The sequence below is a fragment of the Rhinolophus hipposideros genome (genome assembly GCF_964194185.1).
Source record: "Rhinolophus hipposideros genome assembly, chromosome: 10".
NCBI lineage: Eukaryota > Metazoa > Chordata > Mammalia > Chiroptera > Rhinolophidae > Rhinolophus > Rhinolophus hipposideros.
The window spans coordinates 47,656,479-47,682,127 of NC_138056.1; the positions used below are offsets into that span (position 1 = coordinate 47,656,479).

Sequence of the window (25,649 nt, forward strand, 5' to 3'; positions counted from 1 at the left end):
TCCTCCCAAGCTGTAACACTAAGGGAGGGCTGTCAAGATAGCAGGTGCCCTCAGTTAAGATGCTTCCCTGAACCCACACTTAAGGCTCAGCAGGCCAGGGCTGCCGAGTGAACCCCACTGGGAGGGTGGCAGAATTTTCCAGGAGAGGACTGGTGTTTTGGTTGTAGAATTGCTCATTGCTGTGTCTCCCTTAGGGAAGATAACAGAGCAGCAAATAATGGATGAGTGTGAAGTTGAGAGAGTGCCGTGACATGAAGAGAAGGTGAATAAATATATGTAAACTCACAGACATACACCACCCCCACATCACAAGGGCAATGGCAATGTCACAGGGACCCCATGTGGAACCTGGAATACAGCAGTCTTTTCCAGTTGCCCACTTTTCCTTATTATTAGTCTGTGAAAGCAGGCACAGGATGTCATAAATTAACAAGATATTAAAAGCTGAAGGACCTTGGGACCCAGTCAGGCTAACCCTCTATTTCAGGGAGCGCCGGTGATAAGAGCAATGCTTTACGTAAGTCCACAGCACACCTCACCAGCAGAGCTGGGAGGATTCAAATCTGATTCCCAGTCCATCCCTTTCCATGACACCACTGGGGCATGAGTCAGGATTCTCTTAAACAGGAGAAACTGGGTTCTGCCACCTTGGAGCTCTTATGTCACTGACCTAGTTGATGATTTATTCTCACAAGAGTCAAAGGGCTTTATTACTCATGATTAGTCTGCCCTGAGACGAATGCAATTGCTTGTATTGCCTTATCCTTGTGAGAGGGACAGGAGATATTCTGATTGCTAGAAACCCAAAGTTACAAAACAATTATGAGCATTTGACTTTCTAGAGTAAGACCTAGAGGGAAGTGGCCTTGCATAGGATCACACGGCAGTGAAATCAGATGGGATGCAAGTCTCCTGGCTCTAAGCTGAAAATACTTTCCTCTCCCTTCCTGAGACAACCTATTATTAAAGAGGCAGACAAATCTGAGCTATACCTAGTTTCTACATTTATTTTTGAGGTCTTTTTAACATTTATTTTACATTTAGTTTTGTAACAAAAACGGTAACAAAAATTGTAAAACAAAAGTTTTGTAATTTATTTTACATTTAGTTTTGAGGCCTCAGGTGAGTTATTTTAATCTTCTTAAACCTCAGTTTTCTGATCTATAAATGGGGATAACTCCCTTTTAGGAGTATGAGATAGAGATACTGTATATAATGGGCTAGCAAGTGCTCAGTAAATATTAGATTACCTTCTAAACTTCTTCAGCGTACTTTTTGGAAATATTTTTTTCCATTGAGGTATAACTTGTATATAGTGAAACACAGATTTTAAGTGTATATTTGACCAGTCTTGAAAACGCAGTCCCCCATAAAACTTATACTTCTATCAAGATAAAGAACATTTCTATCATCCTAGGAAGTTCCCTTACATTCTTTCATTTTTCCCCAGAACCAACCACTAATCTCATTTCTATTGCCATAGTTTTGCCTATCCAGTACTACATATAAATATCATAAGTATGTAACCTTTTGTAGCTATCTTCATTTACCCAAGTGTTTTATCTATGTTGTTGCATGTATCAGTTCATTCCTTCAGCATACTTTTAGTTTTGATTGCCTCAGTTAGGTTAAACTATGCCTAGTACTGCTGTAAAAACGATGGGAAGGAGAAGAGTGGGAAGGTCAACGGATTAGGAATCAGAATAGCTGGGCTCTATCAATACGTAACCTTTGGAATAATCTGATTTGGCTTTCAGTTTACAGATGAGTTAACTGGCCTGGGAGGGAAAGAGACTTGTCCAAGGTCACCCAGTTAACCAGTGACAGCCAGGAATAGCTCCAGGTCACTCAATTTGTGGTTCAGTGAACATCACTGAGATTTTTAGAAATGGAGTTTTATGTAGATCAATAACTTTCAAAAAGGACCTGGGTCAAATGGGCAGTTTTACTAGTTAAAGCCAGGAGATTCTTCAGTTTTATGTATTAGTCCCTTTCCTCTGGCTGAGGAGGCCTTCTGCCCCTTCCCCCCCACCACAGAGCCTGGAAATTACCAGCTGTGGATTCTAAAAGGGTTTGTTTTAGTTGTACAGAAACAAATGGAATCTGGATATTTTGGCCATTCAGACACCATAGCAATGCTCAGAGATCCCTGGTTCCCACTGTTTCTAGGATGTAAAGTGTACTTAAGGAAGGAAAGTTCTCTGAGCATGCACTGGCATGTATGTCTAAAACCAGATGTACTGGAAAAGCACTCCAGACAGAGGCGGCCAATGTGCCTTGTGCTTGTTTAATCTGTACTTTGATCTCTTTGTGCCGTTTTTGTCTTCAAATATTTGATCTCCCTGGAGAATCTGAAATGATTCATTTAGCTTATACTCCCCCTGGAATAAGTTTCATTCTCAGACATTTCAAGGTTTAGGGAATCAGCTCACCATCTAAAAGAATACCCAGGCTCTAAAAAAATGAAAACTCTTCAGAAGATAGCTGCTCAATAGAAGGATCCCTCCCACTTCCTCTCCTGCTTTAAGTCTCTGCTGGAGCAGAGCAGAGAGCCCTCACATTCAGTACAGCAGGATAGTGTAAGGTTTCCACCCGGACTTGCTCTCGCTCTTTGGATTTCTAAAGTCAGCAGTCCAGGACTTAGTGTGGCAACTTTACCTGAGGGAGGGAGAGTGTGAGGAGTATCTTATTACTTATCTAGTAAAACACATTCCAGTGCACCGGAGCACTGGGCACAGACCACGCCCTCCGCCAAGGACCTTGCAGGGAAGAGCCAAATCATGAGTCTGCCCTAGGCCTCGCCAAGGTGGGCACCTCGCCAAGAGGTGTCTCCACTCATCCCTGGCACAGAGGTGGGTGTAGCTTGTATAGGGACAGACACGGACCACATTAAACTCCAGCTCCATGGCTGTGGGCTGCAGAGCTGAGACTGAAAAACAGGCATACCGATCTAGACGACCGTGGTCCAGTTGCACTGGTTCATTTCCTTTTCGTGAAGCAGCGAAAAAAGTAAAGTAGTATTTACATATGGTTACTTACTGTTGTGTTAAGCGCCGTAATGGGCACCCGAGGCTTGTGAGAGAGCACAGAGCAGAGAACAGCATAGGCTGTAGACACACTGGGAGGATGATCCTCAATCTGACCTTTATTTCCTCCTCTGAAAGGTGAGTTGATGCAGTGCTTTGAGGATTGAATGATAACATAACTCAGGACAGTGACTAGCACACAATAACAATGACGATAACAGCTAACATTTAGTGACTGCTTAGTAAGTGCCAGACACTGTTTCTAAGCTTTTTACAGCAAGTCCTCACTTAATGTCATTGACAGGTTCTGCGACTTTAAGCAAAATGACATATAATAAAACCAATTTGACTATAGGCTAATTGATATAAACTCATTAAATTCTTACCGTGTCTCATTATAACGAAAAGACATCGAATGAAACATTATTTGAAGACCTCCTGTACCAATAATAACTCATTCTTTCAACAACCCTACATTAGTTGTGAGGCCTGTGAGGAAAGCATTATAACTATTTTTACAAAAGAAAATTTTTACAACAGATCTTGATATGTTAAGTAAGTGGCCCCAAATCACCCAGCTAGTAAGTGGCATAGTGGGATTTGAAAGCACATCGTAGGGATTGAGAGCAGACTTTGGAACTAGACAGTGTGGGTTAAATGCTCCATAAAAGTTAGGTAAAGCTTCAATAAATGCTAACAATTTTTATTATATATTATCTCATTTAATTCTTTCCGTGTGCCTATCAAATAGGAATTATCCCCATTTATTTGAGGAAAGGCTTGGGTGGCAACAGAGCACCCTTTGCCCAAATATACTGTTACCCACCCAGTGTTAGCTCCCTGTTAGGGCCGGAGCCCTCCAAAACTTGCTCCCTCCACTTTGCTGGTTTGGAAGCCATGCTAAGGAGGTCCTTCTACCCATCCTCTCTGCTAGACTCTCTCCACCTCATGGCCTATTATTTCTATCTTAATTATACAAGCTAATATATAGATATGTTCCTGTTGTAAAAGATTTAAATATGTAAGATTTAAATATGTAAGCAAATATAGTCCTTATTGATGGAATGACGGTCACACTGTGACCATTTATTTACTCCTATACACAATGAACATCATAGTACAGACATTTTATAAAAATATATTTAAGAGGATTCCTAATAAATGCTGTTTAAATATTTAAAATATTTATAGATCCCACTATTGCCCTCCAAAAGCTTTACTAAATTATGAGAACTTCAATAGTGTGAATGTGTGTTTCTCTCCATCCCCACCAATACTGGTCATTATAAATACTTCTGTTTTTTGTCAAGAAGATCAGCTAATTATACTGTTTTTAAATTTTGCATTTTTCTTATCAGTGATGTGAAATATATTTACATTTTCCTGTTTTGGGGGCATATTTAACTTTGTTAACTTTTCAATTGCATAGTTTGCTTTTTCTTTCTGATTTCTGGGTACTTTTTGTTCCAGATGGTAATCCTTCCTGTTATGATAGAAATGGGTATTATCTATTTCATCTTTAAAGGTTCAACTCAACTAAATCCCTTCTCTGAGATACTTGCTGAAAGCTCTAATCCACACTACTCCCTCTGATGACCTACAGCACTGAACAGAGATTCATCTTTATATACCATGTTTCCCAGAAAATAAGACCGGGTCTTACATTCCTTTTTGCTCCAAAAGACACATTAGGGCGTATTTTCAGGGGATGTTTTATATTTTTCATGTAGAACAATCTGCATTTATTCAAATAGCCATGTCATCATTTACTGGAACATCGTCATAACATACTAAACGCGCCCGTCTGGCTGACGATCTTAACTAGGGCTTATTTTCAGGGTAGGTCTTATTTTCAAGGAAACACAGTATACACCCAGTAATCCCCTTCCATTTGAAAGCTGAAATTGGATTCTATTATTCTTTAAAAAGATAGGTATTCCTCCTATCTTCTCCCCTCTTTTCTCTTTCTTCCCCAAATACCAAAACAAAAGTAGTATTAGGGCCTTCACATTTCTGCTTCTAATACACACACACACACACACACACATACATACGAAACATTACTGATGACGAATGTCCCTTTGCATCTCAGTTTCTATGACAGGGTTCATTCCCCCAACTCCCTCGCCACTCCCAATGCTTTACAGGGTTAGGCAGAAAGTAATATAATGGGTAATGTGGTTCCATGGAAACAAAATAAGAAATGGTGGCAACTATTGTTAACCAGAGAACACAACCACCTAAAAGAGAAACCTTATTCAGCTCTAGCAAATTGTTGTCAAGTAGGAATTGAAGCTCCATGATGACAACTTCTCTATTTTTCAAAAGCGGAAAAATCTGCTTTTTATGTTAAATGTACTTTTTAAATGTCAAACCAACATTGTATGTGTGTTGGGTTGGGAGTGTGTTAAAGTCAGATTCTGCATCTATTCATTCGACAGACTCTGGCATACAAGAGGCAGAGTTTGTTTATTTTCCCATTTGCTTTCTTCCTTCCATTAGACTGAACGAAACATCCAGAACAACTTGTGAAAGATAAAGTCATTTATATCACTGGCAGGAATTAGTTGTTCCAGTGTTGTTTTATTTCTGTCTCTCAAACTAGACTAAGCAACATGAAGGCAAAGATCACATTATTCATCACATCAGCATCTAACAGTGCCTAGAACATGAGGCGTTCTCAGAAAAACTTGTTGTTGAAACAAAGACTGAAGAAATGAAGACCTGATTAGATAGCCAATTTACCTTTAGATTGTAAATATACTTACAAAATTCAATGTCCATGTATCAGCTCAGTACTTGGCACACTGATCCAAGATGGAGGTTAGCAGAGCAACTCTTAACCCCCCTGTGTTTTACATGGTGAATATTGCTCAGTATTTCATATTTGTGCAATAAGACGGGTAAGGACATGTAGGATCTCGCCATGAAAATCCGACAGCTCTTGATGGCAGTCATGTGCAAACCCATGGCTACCTGGCTCTCAACCTCAGTCCCAAAGACCATCCCCAAGTTTTATACCTCTTGGCCCACACTTCCAGTTTAGGATTTCTTCCTCCCATGACCTCGCTGGGTGCTAGTTTCTTCAGGCCATGCTCTGGGGATAGACGGTTTGGGGTGTCAGCTGTGGGCACTGCCTTGCTCCTTCCTCCTCTGCAGCTCCTCCCGCCGTCTCGCCTGCTGTTCACTCATGCAGTCCCTGAAGGCCTGCACCTGTGGCTGGCACTGTCGCCAGTCCTGGTGCACGGCCATGCACTCCTGCACGGCATAGTGGGAAGCCGCACAGCCAGAACGGGAGATGAGCTGGTCCAGTGGGTCCTCTTCTTCACCCTCCTTCTTCACCTGTCGGGCCCAGGTATGGCCTTGAGTTGACATCTTTGGGAGTCTCTAGACATCAATGGAGGCAAATAGAGTAGGGACATGATTATAACTAACACTGAACACTGCACAGTTATGGTCTATGTATACATATGCCTCCCTTTGGAGACTGTAAGCTATTTGAATGAATTAGATAATGGGCCTGATTCAACTTGGTGCCCCCAGCACTAGTCCTGGCAAAGAACAGGCCTACAAAGTGGTTTGAACGAAATGGAATGAAGTAAAGTATGTGAGAATGCTTAGCACAGCACTAAATAAGCTCGAATGGATTCTTCTAATAGAATTTGAATTGGGTAAAATATCACCTTGCTGGAGAAGCTAGGTGGAGAAGCTCAGAAGAACTAATCTCCCCTCTTCTATTGGCCTTATTCTATGGCTTGCGAAGAACAAAATTTAACACTTGGGAGAGTACCCAAATATGGTAGGGTTTGACATGTGGAATGGAGAGAGTTGTGTGGCTACAGAATACAGCATGCAGCGGCCAGGGCAAGAGATGAGTCTGTGAGGTAAGTAAGAGTACTTCATGTGAAGTGTATTTGCCCAGATTGTCTTCCCAAGATCATCTACTTCAGAATACCCAGCAGAAGGTAGCATAAAGAAGAAACTTAAAGAAATGAAGAGAAATAGCCTCAGCCTTTGTATAAATTTCACCATGACTGGCTGTAAAGGAGCTAGGACTCCTTAATGCCTTTCCTGTGTCTCTGATTCATTCAGCAAATCATCACTGAGTACTCATCATGTACCAGGCACCATGCTAGAGTTGAGGATACAGGAGTGACCAGGACAGATACCGTTCCGGCCTTCGTAGTTTACAATCTAGGCAATACACAGCCAGTTTACTATACAGTGTATACAGAGAGCTCATACTGGGAACACAGTGGAGTTGTGATACCTAATCCAGACAAGAGGAGAAACAGGCAGGGAAGACTTCCTGGAGGAAGTGATTTATAAACTGACAGCTGAAGGGTGAATAGGAGTTAACTAGAGATGGAAAAGAAGAACAGGGTGGTCAATGAAAGAACAGGGTGGGGGGGTTGAGACAATTTGAGAGGACTGGAAAGTTCTGTATGACTGGAAGCATAGAATATGAGGAGAAAACAACAGAAACTGAGAAAGTATCTGATCATAACCAGACCTTGTGAGCTATGTTAAGGCATTTAGAGGGCCAAGGGGAAGTCACAAGAAGGATGTAAACACGTTAAAGCCCTACATAAAACTCCTTTGCTTTGGAGGCAGTATAACCTGAGGAGGGGGGAAACGGGCTTTGAAAACACACGGGTTGGAAATTTAGCTTTGTCACTGACATTTTGAGTGACCCTGAGCAAATTACGTCACAATAGTCCTCTTACTATACGTTTCCTCTTCCTAAATACACAGTGAGCTCTTTAAAGGCAGGGGACAAACCTCTTAGAGCAAGCACAGTGGAAAGAAAAGTGGCTTGGATCTTAAGCCAAGAAATCCGGGTTCGAATACCAGCACACGCTTTATCTTGCAATCTTTTTTAGTTTGCTCCTCAAGATAATATTTAACTCGCAGAATTATTGTAAGAATTAGCATAATGATGCCAAAATGCATGGGCTACAACAGGACTCAGTAAACGCTACCGCACGCTTTTCCCCACCACATCCCGGCTTCAGCCTCCCTTGGAAGAAAAAAAGACCCTTGCTCAGAGATAACGGCAGGTTAGATGGTCGGCAGCTGGATCGGGAGGCAGGCCTGGACCAGAAACGCATCGAAAAGACCGGAAAGCAAAAGATATCCAAGTGGCCAAATCATCTTAAGCTCCCCTCCCCCCTTCAGGAGAGGGCGCATGCGCCCGCGCAGTGCCCGTTACGTTTCAGAGTGCAAAGAAGCGGCACGCAGTGCTCACCGAACGCGCGGACAAGAAGACCCGAATGTGCGTTCCAGCACGTCCACTTCGCAGGCAGTTGGAACTCCTCCGACCCTCCTGCCGGGAACCAACCTCTCAGGAGCGCGCGCGCGGAAGAGGGAGGGAAGGGAAGGGACCCACCGCGCATTTTCATTGGTGGTCTTTCTCTGTAGATCCCTCCCCCCACCGTACTTCCGGGAAAGAGCGGAAGAGGCGGGCTGGTGGAGGTGGGGGTCAAGATGGCGGCGCCTTTGAGGATTCAAAGCGACTGGGCTCAAGCCCTCAGGTGAAACCAGTCCCAGACCCGGACAGAGGAGGCGGGTAGCGGATGTTGCCTTTTCGTTAAGGAGAGTCATGGCCGATCCAGGATATCCATAGGGGTTACCTCATCAATTGTTGAGGGAGTACTGGGTCTAGAAAACGAAGTCTCAAACCCACATGGTTGTTGTTTTTCATTCTCTGAAGAGCTATCCTGAAGCTAGGGAAGCACATCAGAGCTGTGTGATCCCAGCGTCAGAACTAGGATTATTAATGAGTTGTAGAAAGACAGGAAAACTGGGAGGCAGGAGGCCAAGTAGTCAGTCATTTAACAAATGTTTATGGGTCGTCAGCTATTTGCAAAAGTCCCAGTACTCACCACCACCACGTTGTCTTTTACCGTGTGATGGAATCTTTGTATCCTTCTCGGTCCCTGATGGTGTATTAGTCATATCGGACCATTCTGCTCAACAATGTAGCACCTACGATGTCCAGACTCCGACCTAGTGTGTGCCCTAAACTTAAGGGGTGGTTCCTGCTCTCCAGGTGACAGCTTCACTGGGAATGCACAGCACACCATTCATTTATTTAACATATTTATCGACCATAATAGTGTGCGTTCACCAGGATGAGTACAGTAGTGCCGTGAATGACAATTTCTATTACTAATAAGGATTGCCAAATTGAAACAATGGTGAAGATGAATAAAACATTCCTGTATTTAAGAAACTTACACCTTACTAAGTGGGCTGAAATAAAGGACACATTACTTACTATAACACAGAGTGTGTGATAGGTAATAAAGGAAGACCACTAACATTTATGGAGGGCGACTAGGTCCCTACGAGAGAATGCAGGATCAGAATCCGAGGAAGTAACTTGCCCCAGATCATGCAGCTAATAAGTGATGGAGAGTTGCTGGCAACCTATGTCTTTCGATCTTAAAAGCCTAGTCCCTTTCTGTTATACCCTAAGAGTGTACAGGATGCTGAGATAACGATTTGGATGATTGGAGAAGTGCATTCTAAAACATGAAAAGTCTGAGGTGGTAGAGCACAGACGTTGTATACTAGTCCCAGGTTTCATTTTCTGCTTCATAGCTAGGCAAGTCATTTCTCTCTGAGCTTCAGTTTTTCTAGCCTTTAACTTGGGGATTAATAAAAGATATCTTGTTAAATTGTTGTCAGGATTAATGATGCTATATGCAAAGTGCCTAGCACAGGGTCTGGCTTACAATAATCCCAATCAATATTTAAATATAAACTATTCCCGATTTTGCAAAGCTGTGCAATTACAAATGAATAGTGACTCCCTATTGATGAAATATTTGCACTTCATTGAACCAACAGATAGATGTATTAAACACTTAATCCACAAATATCTTCAACAAATAAAGTTTGTCTTAGAATAAGACAAACATGCCTGGATGAGATATTAGACTAGATCATGTCTAAGTAGTATGGCCAGACTGGAAATTATATGATCTTCTTTCTCCCCTTGTACCAGTGGCATCCTTTTCAGTGTTGAGTGAGCCTAATTAGGTTTTTGTCTCTCTTCATAGGAAGGATGAAGGGGAGGCCTGGCTGAGCTGTCACCCCCCAGGTAATGTCCTTAAGTCTATATGCATTCCCTTTAGAGAAAAAGGATTTACTACCCCTGCAAGAGAGCTTCCTACTTTCTCCTGGCCCAATCTCCTGGCACAGTGCTCAGAGTCTTCAAATGTTCTTGACCAGTCTGTGATCAGATATCACCCCATCTCCTCCATTCTAGGGGAAGGTCTTCAGATTGGTTTTCCATTTGGAAGCGATAAACTTATTCATGGAGACGCTGCTGATACATTTAAAACAGTCTCTTAGCTGTATATTATTGTATTCTAAGTAGTTGTATAGCGTCAAGTGTGACCTTCCGGATGATTCCTAGATCTATAGCTCTAGCCCTGGCCTCTCTTCAGTTTCAAGCAGAGATTGAACAGTTGTCTGCTAACTGTTTCTGCTTGAAGCTCTCAATGTTATCTTGAGTTTATCACATCCAAAACCAAGCTGAGCACTTCTGTTGTCAAACAGGCTTCTTTCTTAATTTTCTCATTTCTAAAGTTACCATCCTTCTAGACATCAGAGTGCAAAATCGAGTCACCCTACCATATCCAGAGTTTCCACGTCTTAACAATTTTCCCTTCAAACGAAACTCCTGTTATTCCCATTCATTTGTTTGCAGTTAGTGTGGTAACATTAAACAAAATTCTAAGTTTGTGAGAATGTTGTTTTACTGATTATTTTGCATTTCAGATATCTTTGATGTCTTTATATATTCTATTTCTGTGAGAAATAGAGTTTGAAACAGTTTTCTTTTGAGGAAATTGGTGCCACATGGAAGAGAGGATAGTAACTCGAAGGTTTATAGTCAAGGTTTTGTTTTATTTTTAAGATGGGAATTAATTGGAGAACAAGTAAAATATAGGTTGTAGGTAGAGGAGAGAAAGACTAACAGAAATACCAATGTCTTAGGGAAGAGAGAAGGAGATTGAATGAAGTCTAAAAGACTAAGATGAAAGAAGGTGAAGGTAAGTGCAGATGTAAATAAATGCATAGGCATGGACGTGGAAATTTGTGAGTGTCCTATAGCCTCGGTTTTCTTTGTGATGTTGGAGGTAGGGTCAGCTCTTAAGGCAGAGGGCTTTTTGTTTTATTCTTAAAATAGTTTTATTGAAATAAAATGTGTTCTATCTGTGTGCTAGATACTATTCATATATTTGTATTTCTCACAACCCTATGAAGTAGATACTATTAGGATTCTCATTTTTAAAAAATAACAGCTTTATTGAGATATAATTCACATACCATTACATTTACCTTTTTAAAGTGTACAATTCAGGGGATTTAGTGTATTCACAGAGTTGTGTGTCTATCACCACTATCAATTCCAGAACATTTTCATCACCCTGAAAAGAAACCCTATCCTCTTTAGCAGCCACTTCCCATATCCTCTCTTCCCAGCCCCCTAGCAACCACTAATTGACTTTCTGGCTCGATGGACTTGCCTTTTCTGGACATTTCATATAAATGGAATCCTATAATGTGTGGCGTTTTGTGTCTAACTTCTTTCATTTAGCATAACATTTTCAAGCTTTATCCATTTTGTAGCATTCATTCCTTTTTGTGGTCAAGTAATATTCTATTGTATGGATACACCACATTTTTTAAAATAAGTTTTTATTTTTCAATGACAGTTGACATACAATACTATATTAATTTCAGGTGTACAACAACATAGTGATTAAACCTTTATATAACTTATGAAGTGATCACTCTGATAAGTCTAATACCCATCTGACATCATACATAGTTACTATAGTATTATTGACTATATTCCCTATGCTGTACTTTACATCACCATTACTGTTTTTATCACGGGCAGTTTGCACTTTTAATCCCCTTCCCCATCTTCCCAACCCCTCTCCCATCTGGCAACCATGAAAATGTTTTCTGTATCTGAGTTTGTTTCTGTTTTATTTGCTTATCTTATTTTTCAGATTTCACATGTAAGTGAAATCATAGGATATTTCTCTTTCTCTGACTTATTTCACTTAGCAAACTGCCGTCTAGGTCCATCCACATGGCTGTACCTATGTACCATATCTTCTCTATCCATTTGCCTATCGATGAACACTTAGTTTGCTTTCATATCTTGGCTATTGTAAATAATGCTGCACTGAACATAGGGGTGCATATGTCTTTTCAATTAGTGTTTTGGGTTTCTTGGGATAAATACCCAGAAGTGGAATCTCTGGGTTCTTTGTCGCTTGTTACAGCCTTTGTTTGAAAGTCGATTTTGTCTTATGTAAGTGCTGCTACCCCAGCTTTTTTTGTTGTTGTTTCCATTTGCATGAAATATCTTTTTCCATCCCTTTCAGACTGTGTGTGTCTTTCAATTTGAAGTGGGTCACTTGAAAACAGTATATATATATATATATATATATATATATATATATATATATATATATACATATATATATATATATGGGTCTTGTTTTCTTATCCATTTAGCCACCCTATCTTTTAATGGAGACATCACATTTTTAATCCATTCATCAATTGATGTACTTTTGAAAAAAATTGATGGACATTTGAGTTCTTTCCACATTTTGGCTATTAAGAAAGAAGGTTTTGATGGCAGGATGGGTGTCATGAGAAGTGGCTGCTGTGAGGAATAGAAGTGGCAAAAGGACTGCAAAACTGTACAGAGTTCGGAAACATGAATTGTAGTGGTGCCAGTCTGCACAGTTGTGTCCTTCTCTGTGGCAGCACTCAGCAGCCTCCATGTAGAAATGCAGAAGGTGAGAGGTTGGATTAATCCCAGTTCTATTATGTAAAAAAAAACAAGACTGAGATCATTTTAGTGACTTTACAAAGGTAGAGAGTTCATTGAGGGTACTGACAGGAGATTAGTTGAAGTGATGTCTCATGAAAGCCAGACTTCACGGGGCAGTTAGTGAAGCCAGGAGGGATTTGCAGAGTTCCTCAATCCTATTTTTGTGGCATCCTTCTGAACTAGCATTTCACTAGCACCACTTGCTTGCCAAAAGCTTTTTCACTATAATAGATCTTCTCTAGTCCCAATTTCTACCCTAGATGGTAAGTTCCTTCATTAATGTCCTTCAGCTACCTTTTCCATGACTGTTGTAACCAAACTGGTGTATTGATTCTTCCTTCCCCCTTGTTCTTTCTGACTTTCTTTTGTTCTTGACATGACCCCTCCCTGACTTGAAGTTTCCTTTTCGTTATCTTCTAGTCCTAGTCCTATCTTTCTTTTAAGGTCCTACTCAAGTCCTACCCTCTCTAGAAGCCCTCCCACTCTGTGTGAATCCATGATGCATTTTACTTCCCTCTTACTCCTCGAATTTCAGTTTGGTAGAACAGTTATTTGCTGAATAATTTGTAGCAACCAGGTGGCTTCTGAACTCAAGGACTTCACAGTCTAGTGGGGAGGTCAGAAATGTAAATGGAGTCTTATGAACTGTTACAGAAGCGTATAAATACGGTACAGAATAAGAAGAGTTTTTAACTCCATCCTTCCAAGTGTATATGTTTATGTTTAGGATAATATTTAGCCCATATCACTGCAAAAGCAGTGTTCTTCTTAAGCATATTTTCCAGATTAATGAAGCTTAACTTGACTATGTATTATGTGTGTATACTGTGGATAAATGCGTATATTCATATTGATCTTCTTCACCTTTCATCCTGGAACAATTCCATTTCACTGCCAGTAAAACTGAAGTTGAGATCACTTTAGTAGCTTTCTCTACAAATGCTATTCTTACACCTTTAAATCTTTCTTCTTAGCCTCAGCCCTTGAGTACATTCCCTCCCAACTTAAGCTGGTAGTCTTCCTCCATTGCCTCATGTTTAGCACAAGTACCTGCTACGCTTTCATGAGCCAATTTCCTACCATCTATGCAGATGCCTGAATTGAGTCTTCGGGGAGAAAAATGTTAAATTCTTCTTATTTTTTGAGATATGCTTCTTTTGTGCTATATAGGGAAACCAACTTTGTATGGCAGCCTAACTTGTCAAGGAATTGGCCTTGATGGCATCCCAGAGGTTACAGCTTCGGAAGGATTTATTGTGAATGAAATAAACAAGGTAGGTTTTTATGTCTGCTAGATGGCACTGTGTCCAAAACTGTGGTAGTACCTATATATCTACTTCAAATATCTATACTATCTGTGTATCAGTGTCATCTCCATTTCGTTTTTACCATAATCATAGTTTTTACTGCCTTTGAATGTCGAGAGTTTTCTTTTTCTTTTGAAGTTACATATACTTTTACATGCAATCACACTTCCTCTTAACTTCCCTTATACTACTGCTGTCCAACAGATAAATAATGTTAGCCACATATATAATTTAAAATTTTCTTGTAGCCACATAAAAAAGGTAAAAAGAAACAAGTGAAATTAATCTTAATAATATATTTTATTTAACCCGACATCTAAAATATTTCAACCTATAATCAATATAAAATTTATTAATGAGATCGTTTACATTCCTGTTTTCTTAGTATGTCTTGAGGTCCTGTTTATATTTTATGCTTATAGCACATCTCAGTTCAGACTCTAGTTTTTTATTGTAAATACTTGATATGTATTCAGGTTTCACAAAATTGACAGTTGAAAACATAGATTCATATACCCAAGTAGTTCCAATACTTGAAAAGTTTTCCAGTAACTGGATCAAATATCAATTTTTAAATTAAACTTTAAATAAAATTAAAAACTCAGTTCCTTATTTGCACTGGCCACATTTTAAGGCTCAATAACCTTATGGGGCTAGTATCTACTGTATCGTACAGCATAGCATTCTAATATGTCTGGCTAGACCTTGGTGAAGCCATACATTAGTGGTACTTAATAGTTTTTCTCATTGGTCTTTGAGGTGAGTAGATGGCCAGCCTAAGTGTTGCAGAACCTATGATCTGACTTTCTGTACTCATTCAGATGGCTGCAGTAAATATACTCTGGTGAGATGATTCCCAAAGAGTAAAGCAGTTGGTCTTTCTTTCTTCCTTTTTTGGGGTATAATTAAACTTTTTTAGTTGTAAAATACTTCTGGTATACTGACAAGAATAAAGAATACTATATTTTTTACATAAGATTTTTCGCAAATATTCATTCATTACCCTCTGTGCAAGGTAATAGGCTACATGTTTTTATATATCTTATATTTGTTTTTCATCAATACCTATAATATTGACGAAAGTGTCAGAAGAATTGAGCCCACTGTTAACCCTGACACTTACTAGCAATATGAATTCGGACAAATAACTTATTTCCCTGAGCCTCAGTTTTCTCATCTATAAAATGGAGATAATATTCTACCTCATATGCTGGTTAGTGGGGAATGAGACTACATATAAATGAAACTAAAATATTACAAAAATGAGTCATTTATGAAAATAGTCCTTTTTAATTGGCATTTTAAATTTCCATTTTACAGATAAGCAAACAGACTCATTAACCCCTAATAATCAAAGCTAGTTGGACTGTATGTTGGAATTGAAACCCAGTTCTATTTAACTTCAAGTATAACACCACCTTGCAAGCCTACATTTCCCCCCGGTGTTTCACCAGTATCCATTCCTAGCCTGGGTGCTGACTTCCTTTCTTCCCTTGGTACTCAGGCCCTGATACAATCCTTACCTTCCGACATCATTGCTAATGTCTGCTGTGTAGCTGCTGAGTCAGAAAGTAAGTGCTTATGGTTGAGCATTCATTTGTTTCCTAACTGCCATGAGTCACTTTGCTATTTGATGTTGCTACATTGCTCTTTTAAACAGATCTGTCAATATGCTTAAAAAGCTAACCCCAGAAGAGAAAAGGTTTGACTTTGAATTTTATCTCGTGTGGAATACTCATACTACCCACCCCGCCCCCTAAATTCTGTCTGTTCTGGTATCTCCTGCAGCTTTTATTTAAAATATTTTCGTTAACAGCATGATTATCTACTGCTGACATTGGAAGGTAGTTTAGTATTTATCTTCCTTTATAGTCTGTTTATGGATTATGGATTGATTTGCAGGATTGATAAGCAAGAGAAAACAATTGATTCTTGAAATCTTTCATATAATTAGCCCCAAAGAAATGGAGTCTTCTGAGAGCAAACCAGTGCTTACACAGACCTGAACACTTAAGCTCCCAGAGCTTCTTGCAGCCTTGCTTGGTATGAATATTTCGCCAGGAGAGTTTAGCTGACATTTTTGTTTCAAATCCAGGGCAGCTCTCTGGCAGCTATATGGGTTTTATCCTGCGGTTAGAAGCAAAAACTCATTTAATGAAAGGCCTGCAGGCAGCCAGGCCTGGATAAGCTGGCTAAGAAAGTACTGTTTGTATAGATACTCTAATTGTCTTTTTAAAGGAGTAGAGGATCTGTAATAAGAGCATATTGATTTTCAGTGATAAGAATATTATAACTTTGAAACTGTTCTTTCTAATGAACCATAAGGACTGTGCTTATTGTACATAGATGAGACTTATAAAGAGGTTCAGAAAATCTTGATTACTGAAGACGTTTTCATTATCCAGCAGAATTTCCAGAAACTTTGAAGTACTACTGTGGAAGAGATAAGAAGTTAGGGGCCATTTGGGGAGGGCAGCTCCTCAGCTCTGTGTAGGAGATACACACGGAGATGATGGTTAGAGAAAGGGATTGTCATATTGAATCCTTGAGGAAAGGTTTACCAAGTCTTTTACACCTCTACACATGCTACCTTGAAGCACCAATGTACTTATCTGTGATGGTTACAAAGGCTGCCTTTAGCAAGTCACGTCACCTAAATCTAACATTGGTTCTAGGTATAATTTCCTACTATGTCACCAGTGTTATCTTGCTACAGTAGCTGAAAGGTATGTGATAGTGACTAGGCATAACACGTGGGGAATCATAATACAGCTATGACTGTGACGATGACCAGTCTATGAACATGTACAGTTTAGGTCCTAGGTGGGAATGGGTACCGCGACCTGACCAGGGCATACACATTGTAAAAGGGTACCATAGTTTACCAGTTTTCTCTGAAGGTTCTGATAGGCAGCAAGTTTACTTTTAGACTCGTCTCTTAGGCCCTGGGCTTGAGGGTGCTGTTTCCTCACATCTGTTGATCCTGTTCCTTGCCTCACTGCTAATTGAGAGTACTCCTATTAGATTTTCTTCTGAAAATTAATGCTCTCATGTTTGTCAGTTGTCTCCTAGTGTTGGTTTGTCTCCTGTGAGACAGTGTTACATAAAAAAAATAATGGCATCTCAGCAATATCAAATTACATTGCAGCCTCAGTGAAAGGACTGCTGATGTGGAAGGAGTGGTAGTTTTGTGGGCTAGGGAAGGAGGATTAGAGAAGATTAAAAGATGAGAATTTCCTGTTGTCCTAACGTTTAAGAGGCTTTAATTCCATTGGGGTAGCTTTACTGATGTATTTCATCTTTTCCTCTCTGTTTAGAAAAGCATTCATATTTCATGTCCAAAGGAAAATGCATCTTCCAAGTTTTTGGCACCATGCACTACTTTTTCCAGAATTCATACAAAGAGTGTAAGTATTGTAATAAAATAAGGAGAAATGTAATAGCATGTTATTTTTCATTTTATCTGCTTGTCTAGTGCTATAAACATATTCATAATTAATGTGACTTTACTTTGCATTATAAGATAACACAGCTAATCTTATATCACACTATCATAAGGTGATAATGTTTGGGACCACACAGAGTATGTGTACAAATCCACTCAATGGTAATCTTAGAGAAAAGAATTTTGAAATGAAATTTCTTTATGTGTGTTTTAGCAGAGCTACTTGCCAGCTTTTGGATAATGATGATAGTAGCTGATGTTTGCATAATTTGTTGCTGCTCATATTTCTGTCCCTTTTGCTCTAGGACAGGGACATTTTATCCAAGGACAGCTTATTGAGGAATAATTTTCAAAGATCTTTCTGATAAAGCTCTGTCTACTACCATGGGCTCTTGGGAAAAAAAGTGAGAAAAAAGTGAGAAGTAATAATAGATTGTATTAAAGCCTTCCACCTTTATTGTGTGGTACATTTTTTAAAATAGCTATTTTTTCCCCTTATTGCAAAACATATATTTAGTGATGAAAATTTAGGAAATATTAAAGAAAATGAATCACTCATCTTTCCATAACCTAAAGATAACTGTTGTGAATTTTTATTATATAGCCTTTACATTACTGGACATTCAGGTATTTCTAATTTCATGAATTTCTATTTTGATGATATACTTATAGCTAACCCTTTGCTCACAAAGACGAGAAGAAATTAGAATACATGTGTAAAACTAGAGTTGCAGAGTCACGGAATGCAAATGAAAGGCTTTTGCTATATTCTGACCTCCATTTAACTGATTTTTTGAGTCAACTCTTGCTCTCCGTTTCCTCTGTAAAACATACTGACTGATGCCCACAGCATGTTCCCAGTTCATAAGCTCTTCTCTGAGGCCTGCATACTTCCGACACTGCTGGTTAAGTTTAATGCTTACCAAGGGTCAGTTGCAACGCCAGTTATATTGTTTTTGAAATTATCTTAAACTGATGAGTGTGAAAAGGCAGAGTGTGATTATGTCTATTATAGTATGTGTGAGCAAAATAATGCAAAATGTTAGGGAAAAGATTTTAAAAACCCTAGATGATTTTTTGCTCTTAGATTACTTTGTAAGTGTGAACAAAGATTTGCCTTGCTTTAAAGAAACTGGAAGTTGTAAATTGTACCTTTTGGTTATAGTTTATTAAAAGAAAGTCAAGATGAAGCTGCCTTGTTAGTAATCAGTAAACTAATGAAAAAATCAGGAAATTTTAAAGTACATTTATATATTTGAGTTAAAATAAAATGTAGGTATTTATGCATCCTTTTTTATTATTTTGTACTTTAACTGAATTTTTTATCAGTTGACCTATCACTGGGCCCTATCCATTGACTAAAGTGATTTTTACTGTATGGCTTTTCTACCAGTCTGACTTAACATTCTCTGCCAATACTGTGTATTAGAATTTTTTGTTTTTCCATTTTGAGAGATAGTATTTCATTATTTTAATTTGCATTCCTTTGGTTAATCATGGATTGACCACATTTTCATATATTTATTGGCCACTCTTCATGTTATTTGCCCATTTTTCTAAGTAGGAATTTTTTTCTTTATTGGTAAGAGCTCTTATATTAAGAGTATTGAACTCTTATATTAAAGGTATTGATCCTTTACTATATATTTTGCAGATAGTTTTTTCTAGCTTATTGTTGTTTGCTTATGATATCTTTTGACATACAGATATTTAATATTTCTAAATAATAAAACCTATCAATTTATTCCTTTATGGTATCTGCCTTTGGGGTCCTGCTTAGGGTAATCTGTGATTCTACATACATACATATATATATATATTTTGTTTGTTTGTTTGTTTTTTGGTTTTGTTTTTTTTAATTGCAAAACATAATGGGTAAGAGCCTAGACTCTAGAGACAGACTCATTGGATTTGACTCATTGGATTTAAATTTTGGTCTGCCACTTAACTGTGTGATGTTAAGCCAGGTACTTAACTTCATATGTCATACGTTCCTTATCTGTAAAATGGGGGTAAAAATAATATTTATCTCTGAGGGTTGTTATGAGGAAGCAGTTAGAATTGGGTCTTGAGTATAGTAAGCACAATATAAGTGTTAAAATTATAAATCTAGTATTTTCTTTGAATTTTTATTTTTTACATTTCAAACTTTGTTACTTGGCTTGAAGTAGGGACCTAACTTAATTCTTTTTGAAATTATTAGCATGTCACAGCATTATAAAGTAATTCATCCTTTATCTCACTGGCTTTTGAATTATCATCTTTATCTGATATTTAAGATTATCCTATTAATCTGTCTGTTCTTTTGCTGTGACTAAGGAATAGATCTTTAGCTGTAGACTCTGCCCGAGGCTTCTGTCCTGGCTGTGCTCTGTCACTTTGGGAAATTACTTAATCATCTCTTAAACCTCAAATTCCTCATCTGAAAAACAGGAATAATACCTATCGTACAGATATTTTAAGGAGATTATATGAGGGTAGTGTCTAGCTATTCAATAAATGTTAGTTCCCTTTCCTCTTTTTCTTTAATAAAATTTGGAGGCAGGAGACAGCTGGTATGACCTATAAACTCTTCAGTGTTGTGTCACTTTGGAAGAAATGGATAGTTCAGACTTAATTACTTTTTAGGTCTAAGAACTAGAACCCCAAAGATATGTAACAGAAATAAATAATACGATATCCCTGTCTCCTCAAGGGACAGTACATTATTAACTGAGAGGTTACAATACCCTACATCATAATTTCTCAGCCGTGGCACTATTGACATTTTGAGCTGGATGATTCTTTTTTTTTTTTTTTAATTTTATTTTATTGGGGAAGGGGAACAGGACTTTATTGGGGAATAGTGTGTACTTCCAGGACTTTTTTCCAAGTCAAGTTGTTGTCCTTTCAATCTTAGTTGTGGAGGGTGCCGTTCAGCTTCAAGGTGTTGTCCTTTCAGTCTTAGTTGTGGAGGGCGCAGCTCAGCTCCAGGTCCAGATGCTGTTGTTAGTTGCAGGGGGCACAGCCCACCATCCCTTGCGGGAGTTGAGGAATTGAACTGGCAACCTTGTGGTTGAAAGCCCACTGGTCCATGTGGGAATCGAACCGGCAGCCTTCGGAGTTAGGAGCATGGAGCTCCAACCGCCTGAGCCACCGGGCCGGCCCAAGGATGAGTCTTTATTGTAGGGGATGTTCTAATGCACTGGAGGATGTTTAGCAGCATCCCTGACCTCTACCTAAAAGTTGCCAGTGGGACACCACCCCCAGGTGTAACAACTAAAACTGTTTCCAGATGCCACCAGATGTCCCCTAGGGAGCAAATTTGCCCCTGGTTGACAGCCACTACAGTATATGAACATAGTGCAGAAGACTACTGGGTAAGGAAGTAATGAAATCCTTGGGAGGGTTGGGAAAACCATTTACCTTTTGAGAAGCAGGTTATTTTTTAAGTTATTCATTGTGCCCCTTTTCTATTTCTTGTTTTCCCTTTCTCTTATTTGAGCTTATTATTAGGTGATTCATGCATATATTAATCACCTACTATATTGCAGGTATGCTTCTGGGCACTGGGGCTATAGCAATGAATAAAACTGTGGTGTAGAGCTTACATTCTGGGATGTGAGACCAGACAGTATTTGTTAATGACTTGGATATGAGCTGTGAGAGAAAATTAGAGGAGTTGGGATGATCCCCAAAATTTTGGCCTGAGAAGTAGGTAAATTGTGGTGCAATTTACTAATTGGGGGAGAAGTAGTTGCATTAGTATGGAGCAGGGGGAAATAAGAATTCTGGTTTGGACATATTAAGTTTGAGATCTCCACTCTAAAACCTAACGTAGATGCCTAGCAGGCAGTTGGATAGATGCCCCCTGAGTTGGGAAAGAGGTTGAGATATGTTGCTTTAGGGATTAAATTGATTGCAGAGTGAGGAAAAGAGTGTTTCGATATGACTTGTTTCTGGGGCCCTGTGAATGGGCACTGGAGTTGGTCTTGTTGATACAGGTCAGAAGATGGCTTTACTTTCCCATCTAGTATTGATGAGGTACTTCATCCTTGTTCCCAAACTGCTGTCATTTGGTATTTGTTAAGTAGTTACTATGTACATAGGCTGAGATTTTGTGTAAGAAAGCGCTGTACATGGTTCTGACACTCACAGAGCTCATCATATAGAACCAGACATAGAGTTGAAAAAAGTTAATTCACAGTACAAGTAGTCAGACTTAAGACCCAGGATTAGGCTGGGAGCAGTGGTGTTGGCGAAGAAAAGTAGACCAGAGATATGTCTCCTACACTACAATGTGAAGGCAGAGCTATGTCAAATGTACTTCTGTGTCCCGAATGCCCAGTAGTGGGAAAACAGGAGCAGAATGGGATTATTATGAGGATCAAATTATATAATATATATGCATTTGAAAATGTTTTATAAATAATAAAACATGATAATTGTTATAATCTTTAAAATTAAAGGATCCAAAATTAAATCCTTTTTTTGTAATTAACAGTCTTTTCTAAGGAACCAAAATAAAGAAGAAAATGTCTCAGAAAGTGTTAGAGTTGATATATCCTTTTAGTTCTTGCCAACCCCATTCATTACAACTTAATTGGCATAGAACAAAGTAAAATGGGAAGTTGCATGATTAAAGCCAAAGTCTCTACGCTTTCCATAATAATTTGGGTCATATGGGAATCATTGTTGCGGGGATTATGTATCTCAATCCTACATTTCTGGAATATTTGCAACTGGGTGTTTTTTAATAAAAAGGGTGTGTATGTATGCATGCATATGTATGAAAGGGACATGGCATTCTGATCATGGCTTATGCATGAAGTGATTGCTAATATTAAAACTGTATAAGTGAATCTTGGGATTCTCTGTTACTTATTCTGAAATACACACATACAATATTAGGATTTTACAGAGGGAATGTGAAGTAGTAAATTGGAAGCATCTTTGCTTTTCCTTGAATCCTTCTGGTGCATCTTGTAAGTGATGTTCCTAAGAATTAGAAGAGGTATCTTAATTTGAAAATAAAATAGCAAAAGATGTAAATTATGGGATAGGGAAAACTTTTTAACTGAAGCAGGAGACTGTAGATGATTGTAAGAATATCTTTTTGTTTCAAGAAATAAAAGGTGTTGGCTCTAGCCTTGTTGGGAATTGGTGATGGTAAGTCAACCGTCGCATGAAACACATATTCTTTGTGTTGGGAAGCATAGGCTGGAAGACGTCTCAGAGAAGTGTGAAACGGGCGGTTTATAACATATGAACATATTTCAAAGGAAGATGAGCATTTCATTATTTGTAACACTGGTTTTATCTCTTGAACAGATAACATGCCTGGACATTTCCAGTGGAGGGGGCCTTGGTGTGTCTTCTAGTGCTGATGGGAGCATGAAGATCTGGCAGGCTTCCAATGGAGAGCTCAGAGTAAAGGCTTTGGATACACTTTTAGGGTCTTACGCATACAGGGTGGGCTTAGGAACCTTAGATTGGGTCATGGAAAGAAGAGTGGCCAATTCTAAAAATGTAGTGCCACTGCACTTCAGTTGATCTTTGTTCTTCCATTTGTGAAGCTGAGAAACGTCCTCAAGCTTGGTGATGTGCCAGAACAAATTGGGGCTGGCACAGTGGAGGAGCCAGGCCAACGAATGTCTAAGTGGGTGGTCCCTTGATACGAACTGCCTTCAGTAACCAGTTTCTACCAGTAGGGAGGCTGTTTCACTGATTATATGACTGAGCCCCTCAGCCTGTACAGAGGATTTTAAGAATGGGTGTGTAAAGAGTCCTCAAGCCTCCTCAGCTTCTTCTATATAGACCTATATAGACTTAGGGATAACTGTGAGAGCCATGAAATTCAAATCCACTACGTCTATAGCCAAAGCTGGAGAGGGAGCCAGCAGCTCTTAGAACATGCCCTTGTAGACAAATGAGCTAAAGAGATCCTTTGGGCCACCTTAGTTTTAAAACCCAGTATGTGGGTATAGCATGTAGCTATTTCATTTAAGGATATGGGAGGTAAGAGAACATCAAAGGATGGACAAGAGAACTAGCATGGAATTTTCTTTTGTTTTTCCAGAGAGTATTGGAAGGACATGTGTTTGATGTGAATTGTTGCAGGTTTTTCCCATCAGGCCTTGTGGTTCTGAGTGGGGGAATGGATGCCCAGCTGAAGATCTGGTCAGCTGAAGATGCTAGCTGTGTGGTGACCTTCAAAGGTCACAAAGGAGGTATGAAAGCTTCTCTAATGATTCCCAGACATGAATCACCAAAAAGATAGAAACAGAAGCTGATTTGCCACAAAAATACAAATAATTCATTCAACTGGCCATTTAAATGAGCTGCTGTTTCCCCAAGGATTAGAATTTCCTTTGCGACTCAGTCTTGTTATTGCTGTCTAGAACTAAATGCCTCACATAGATAGTTGTTTTCCCCAATTGATAAGCAAAAAACATCCTCCCCAGGAGATCACCTACTTGTATGCTGAGAAAAAAGGATAGAGATAGTTGTACCCACATTTTCTCATGATTAGTCCTTTGGCTGAGGTGATAGGAAAAGCTGTATGGCAAATGGCTGCATCGCCAGACATCAAAGATAGAGCATGGTACAGCTATTGATTCCCATGGATTTAAATCACAGTTCAGATTTTTTAAATGGATTAGCCATGTAACCAGTGGATATCGGATTGTAGAGACAGAATGAGAACATCATCCTTTTGTAACTGATTGGTTGGTTTGTTGGAAAAAATACATATTTTAAAGATGTTTTATCCCTTATTGGAATGTTAAAAAGATGATAGATAATGTTATTTTTATTTTACAAGTTTTGATATTTTTGAAAATGTAATAATATCCCTAAGTAAATTCTTAACCTAATCCCTCCCTTGGAACCATAATACACATCATCTATTCCACTCATTTGAGAATTAATTACGTATTGTTCTATACTTACCGTACTTAAAGCCTTGTTTTTGCCTTGTGTACCCAACTATATTATAAATAACTTGTGTGTAGAGATTGAGTTTTTAAGTTTTAATTTTTTTATAATGGTTTTCAGATTACATACATATATGTATGTAATTTCAGATTACATACATATAATGGTTGTCAGACTACATTACATTCAGATTACATACAGATTACATGTATGCAATCTAGCAAACACGTTAACCTTAGCAAATAAATGCTTTACTTCTAAGACTGTAAGTACATGAGTGCATTGAGAGGGAACAGAAAGGATATTTAGAGCCTTCACATTGAGCCTGACAGGGCTAAGGAGTTAAAGCAGCCCACATAGTTGGGGAGTCCAGGAGCCAAAGGAGCGTAGAGGAACCCTGAGGGATTCACCTCGGATCTGTCCATCCTTCTGAACGTGTGAGGCGAGGGGGAACTTTCCAGTGGAACAAAGCACGGCTGTACATCCTGAGCTTAACAAGATGCGTATTCAACATCAGTGCACACTCGCTCAGCTTATGATACCTGTGGATTACTGCAGTTGTTGAGTGTGCCTTCCACGTGCACCCTAAGTCTCCCAGCGTTCTTCCATTCTCCTTAAGAATTACATGTGTGTCATTTAATTTAGAGTGGATTACAGAATGTTTGATCATCTGATTTAAAATTTTAATCATGTTGTTTGTCCCATTCTTTTGGCTTTGTGAGAAAGTGCTGGCTTCTCCAGAATGTAACAACCCTGACTTTTTTTCCCCTCAAGGGGAGGGTTTTTAATAGATTGAACAGAAATGATAAACTGTAGGAGAAATGACAGGAAGTCAGATCCAGGCCGTCTGTCAGGTCTTGAATGCTCCCCTCCAGTTAGTTCTGTGAAGTAGCCCAGGTTTGGAGTTGCCCATTCTTCTACAATACAGAGCAAAAATCAAGACTAATCTCCACTAGTTTAGCAGCATATAGGTCACTGTCTCCAGCCAAATGACTTCCAAGTTGCTTTGTGTGGCTCCCTTGTTACAATCTTTTTAGTTATGAGATTTTGAAGCATTTTATTAGTGAACGCCATGAATCAAA

At 39.0% G+C, this 25,649-nt stretch overlaps 2 protein-coding genes across 12 annotated transcripts in view; one reads left to right on the forward strand and one right to left on the reverse strand.

Annotated features, from left to right (window-relative positions):
- Positions 1-1,028: 1,028 nt before the first annotated feature.
- COA4 (cytochrome c oxidase assembly factor 4 homolog) lies at positions 1,029-8,362 on the reverse strand. 3 transcript variants are annotated; one of them, XR_013994354.1, is made up of 3 exons: positions 8,275-8,362; positions 6,048-6,413; positions 1,029-3,180 (listed from the first exon to the last, which is right to left on the reverse strand). XR_013994354.1 is itself a non-coding variant. In XM_081064988.1 (2 exons), the coding sequence occupies exon 2, from the start codon at positions 6,399-6,401 to the stop codon at positions 6,147-6,149; it is 255 nt and encodes an 84-aa protein (XP_080921114.1). In that variant the 5' UTR covers positions 6,402-6,413; positions 8,275-8,362; the 3' UTR covers positions 5,484-6,146. The 3 variants fall into 3 exon arrangements, 2 of the variants coding, with proteins under 2 accessions (XP_080921114.1, XP_080921115.1); XM_081064988.1 differs by lacking the exon at positions 1,029-3,180 and having other exon boundaries at positions 5,484-6,413; XM_081064989.1 differs by lacking the exons at positions 1,029-3,180; positions 8,275-8,362 and adding an exon at positions 7,809-7,864 and having other exon boundaries at positions 5,484-6,413.
- Positions 8,363-8,456: 94 nt separating this feature from the next.
- PAAF1 (proteasomal ATPase associated factor 1) overlaps positions 8,457-25,649 on the forward strand; it is a 36,458-nt gene continuing 19,265 nt past the window's right edge. For 3 of the 9 annotated variants that reach the window (XR_013994357.1, XR_013994358.1, XM_081064991.1), the window contains exons 1-7: positions 8,481-8,560; positions 10,094-10,134; positions 14,071-14,174; positions 15,712-15,778; positions 17,525-17,614; positions 22,963-23,061; positions 23,711-23,861. Coding sequence is in view for 4 of the 9 variants with exons in the window: in XM_081064991.1 (XP_080921117.1) it covers positions 23,026-23,061; positions 23,711-23,861 (187 nt within the window). In the remaining 5 variants the exon portion in view is untranslated. Of the gene's footprint in view, positions 8,592-10,093; positions 10,135-14,070; positions 14,175-15,711; positions 15,779-17,524; positions 17,615-22,962; positions 23,062-23,710; positions 23,862-25,649 lie in introns of all 9 variants that reach the window. The other 6 variants (XR_013994355.1, XR_013994356.1, XM_081064990.1 and 3 more) reach the window with 4 other exon arrangements.

Bases quoted from the DNA above. Each gene is read 5' to 3' on its own strand.
- COA4 (XM_081064988.1), bottom strand. From the start codon at position 6,401: ATGTCAACTCAAGGCCATACCTGGGCCCGACAGGTGAAGAAGGAGGGT.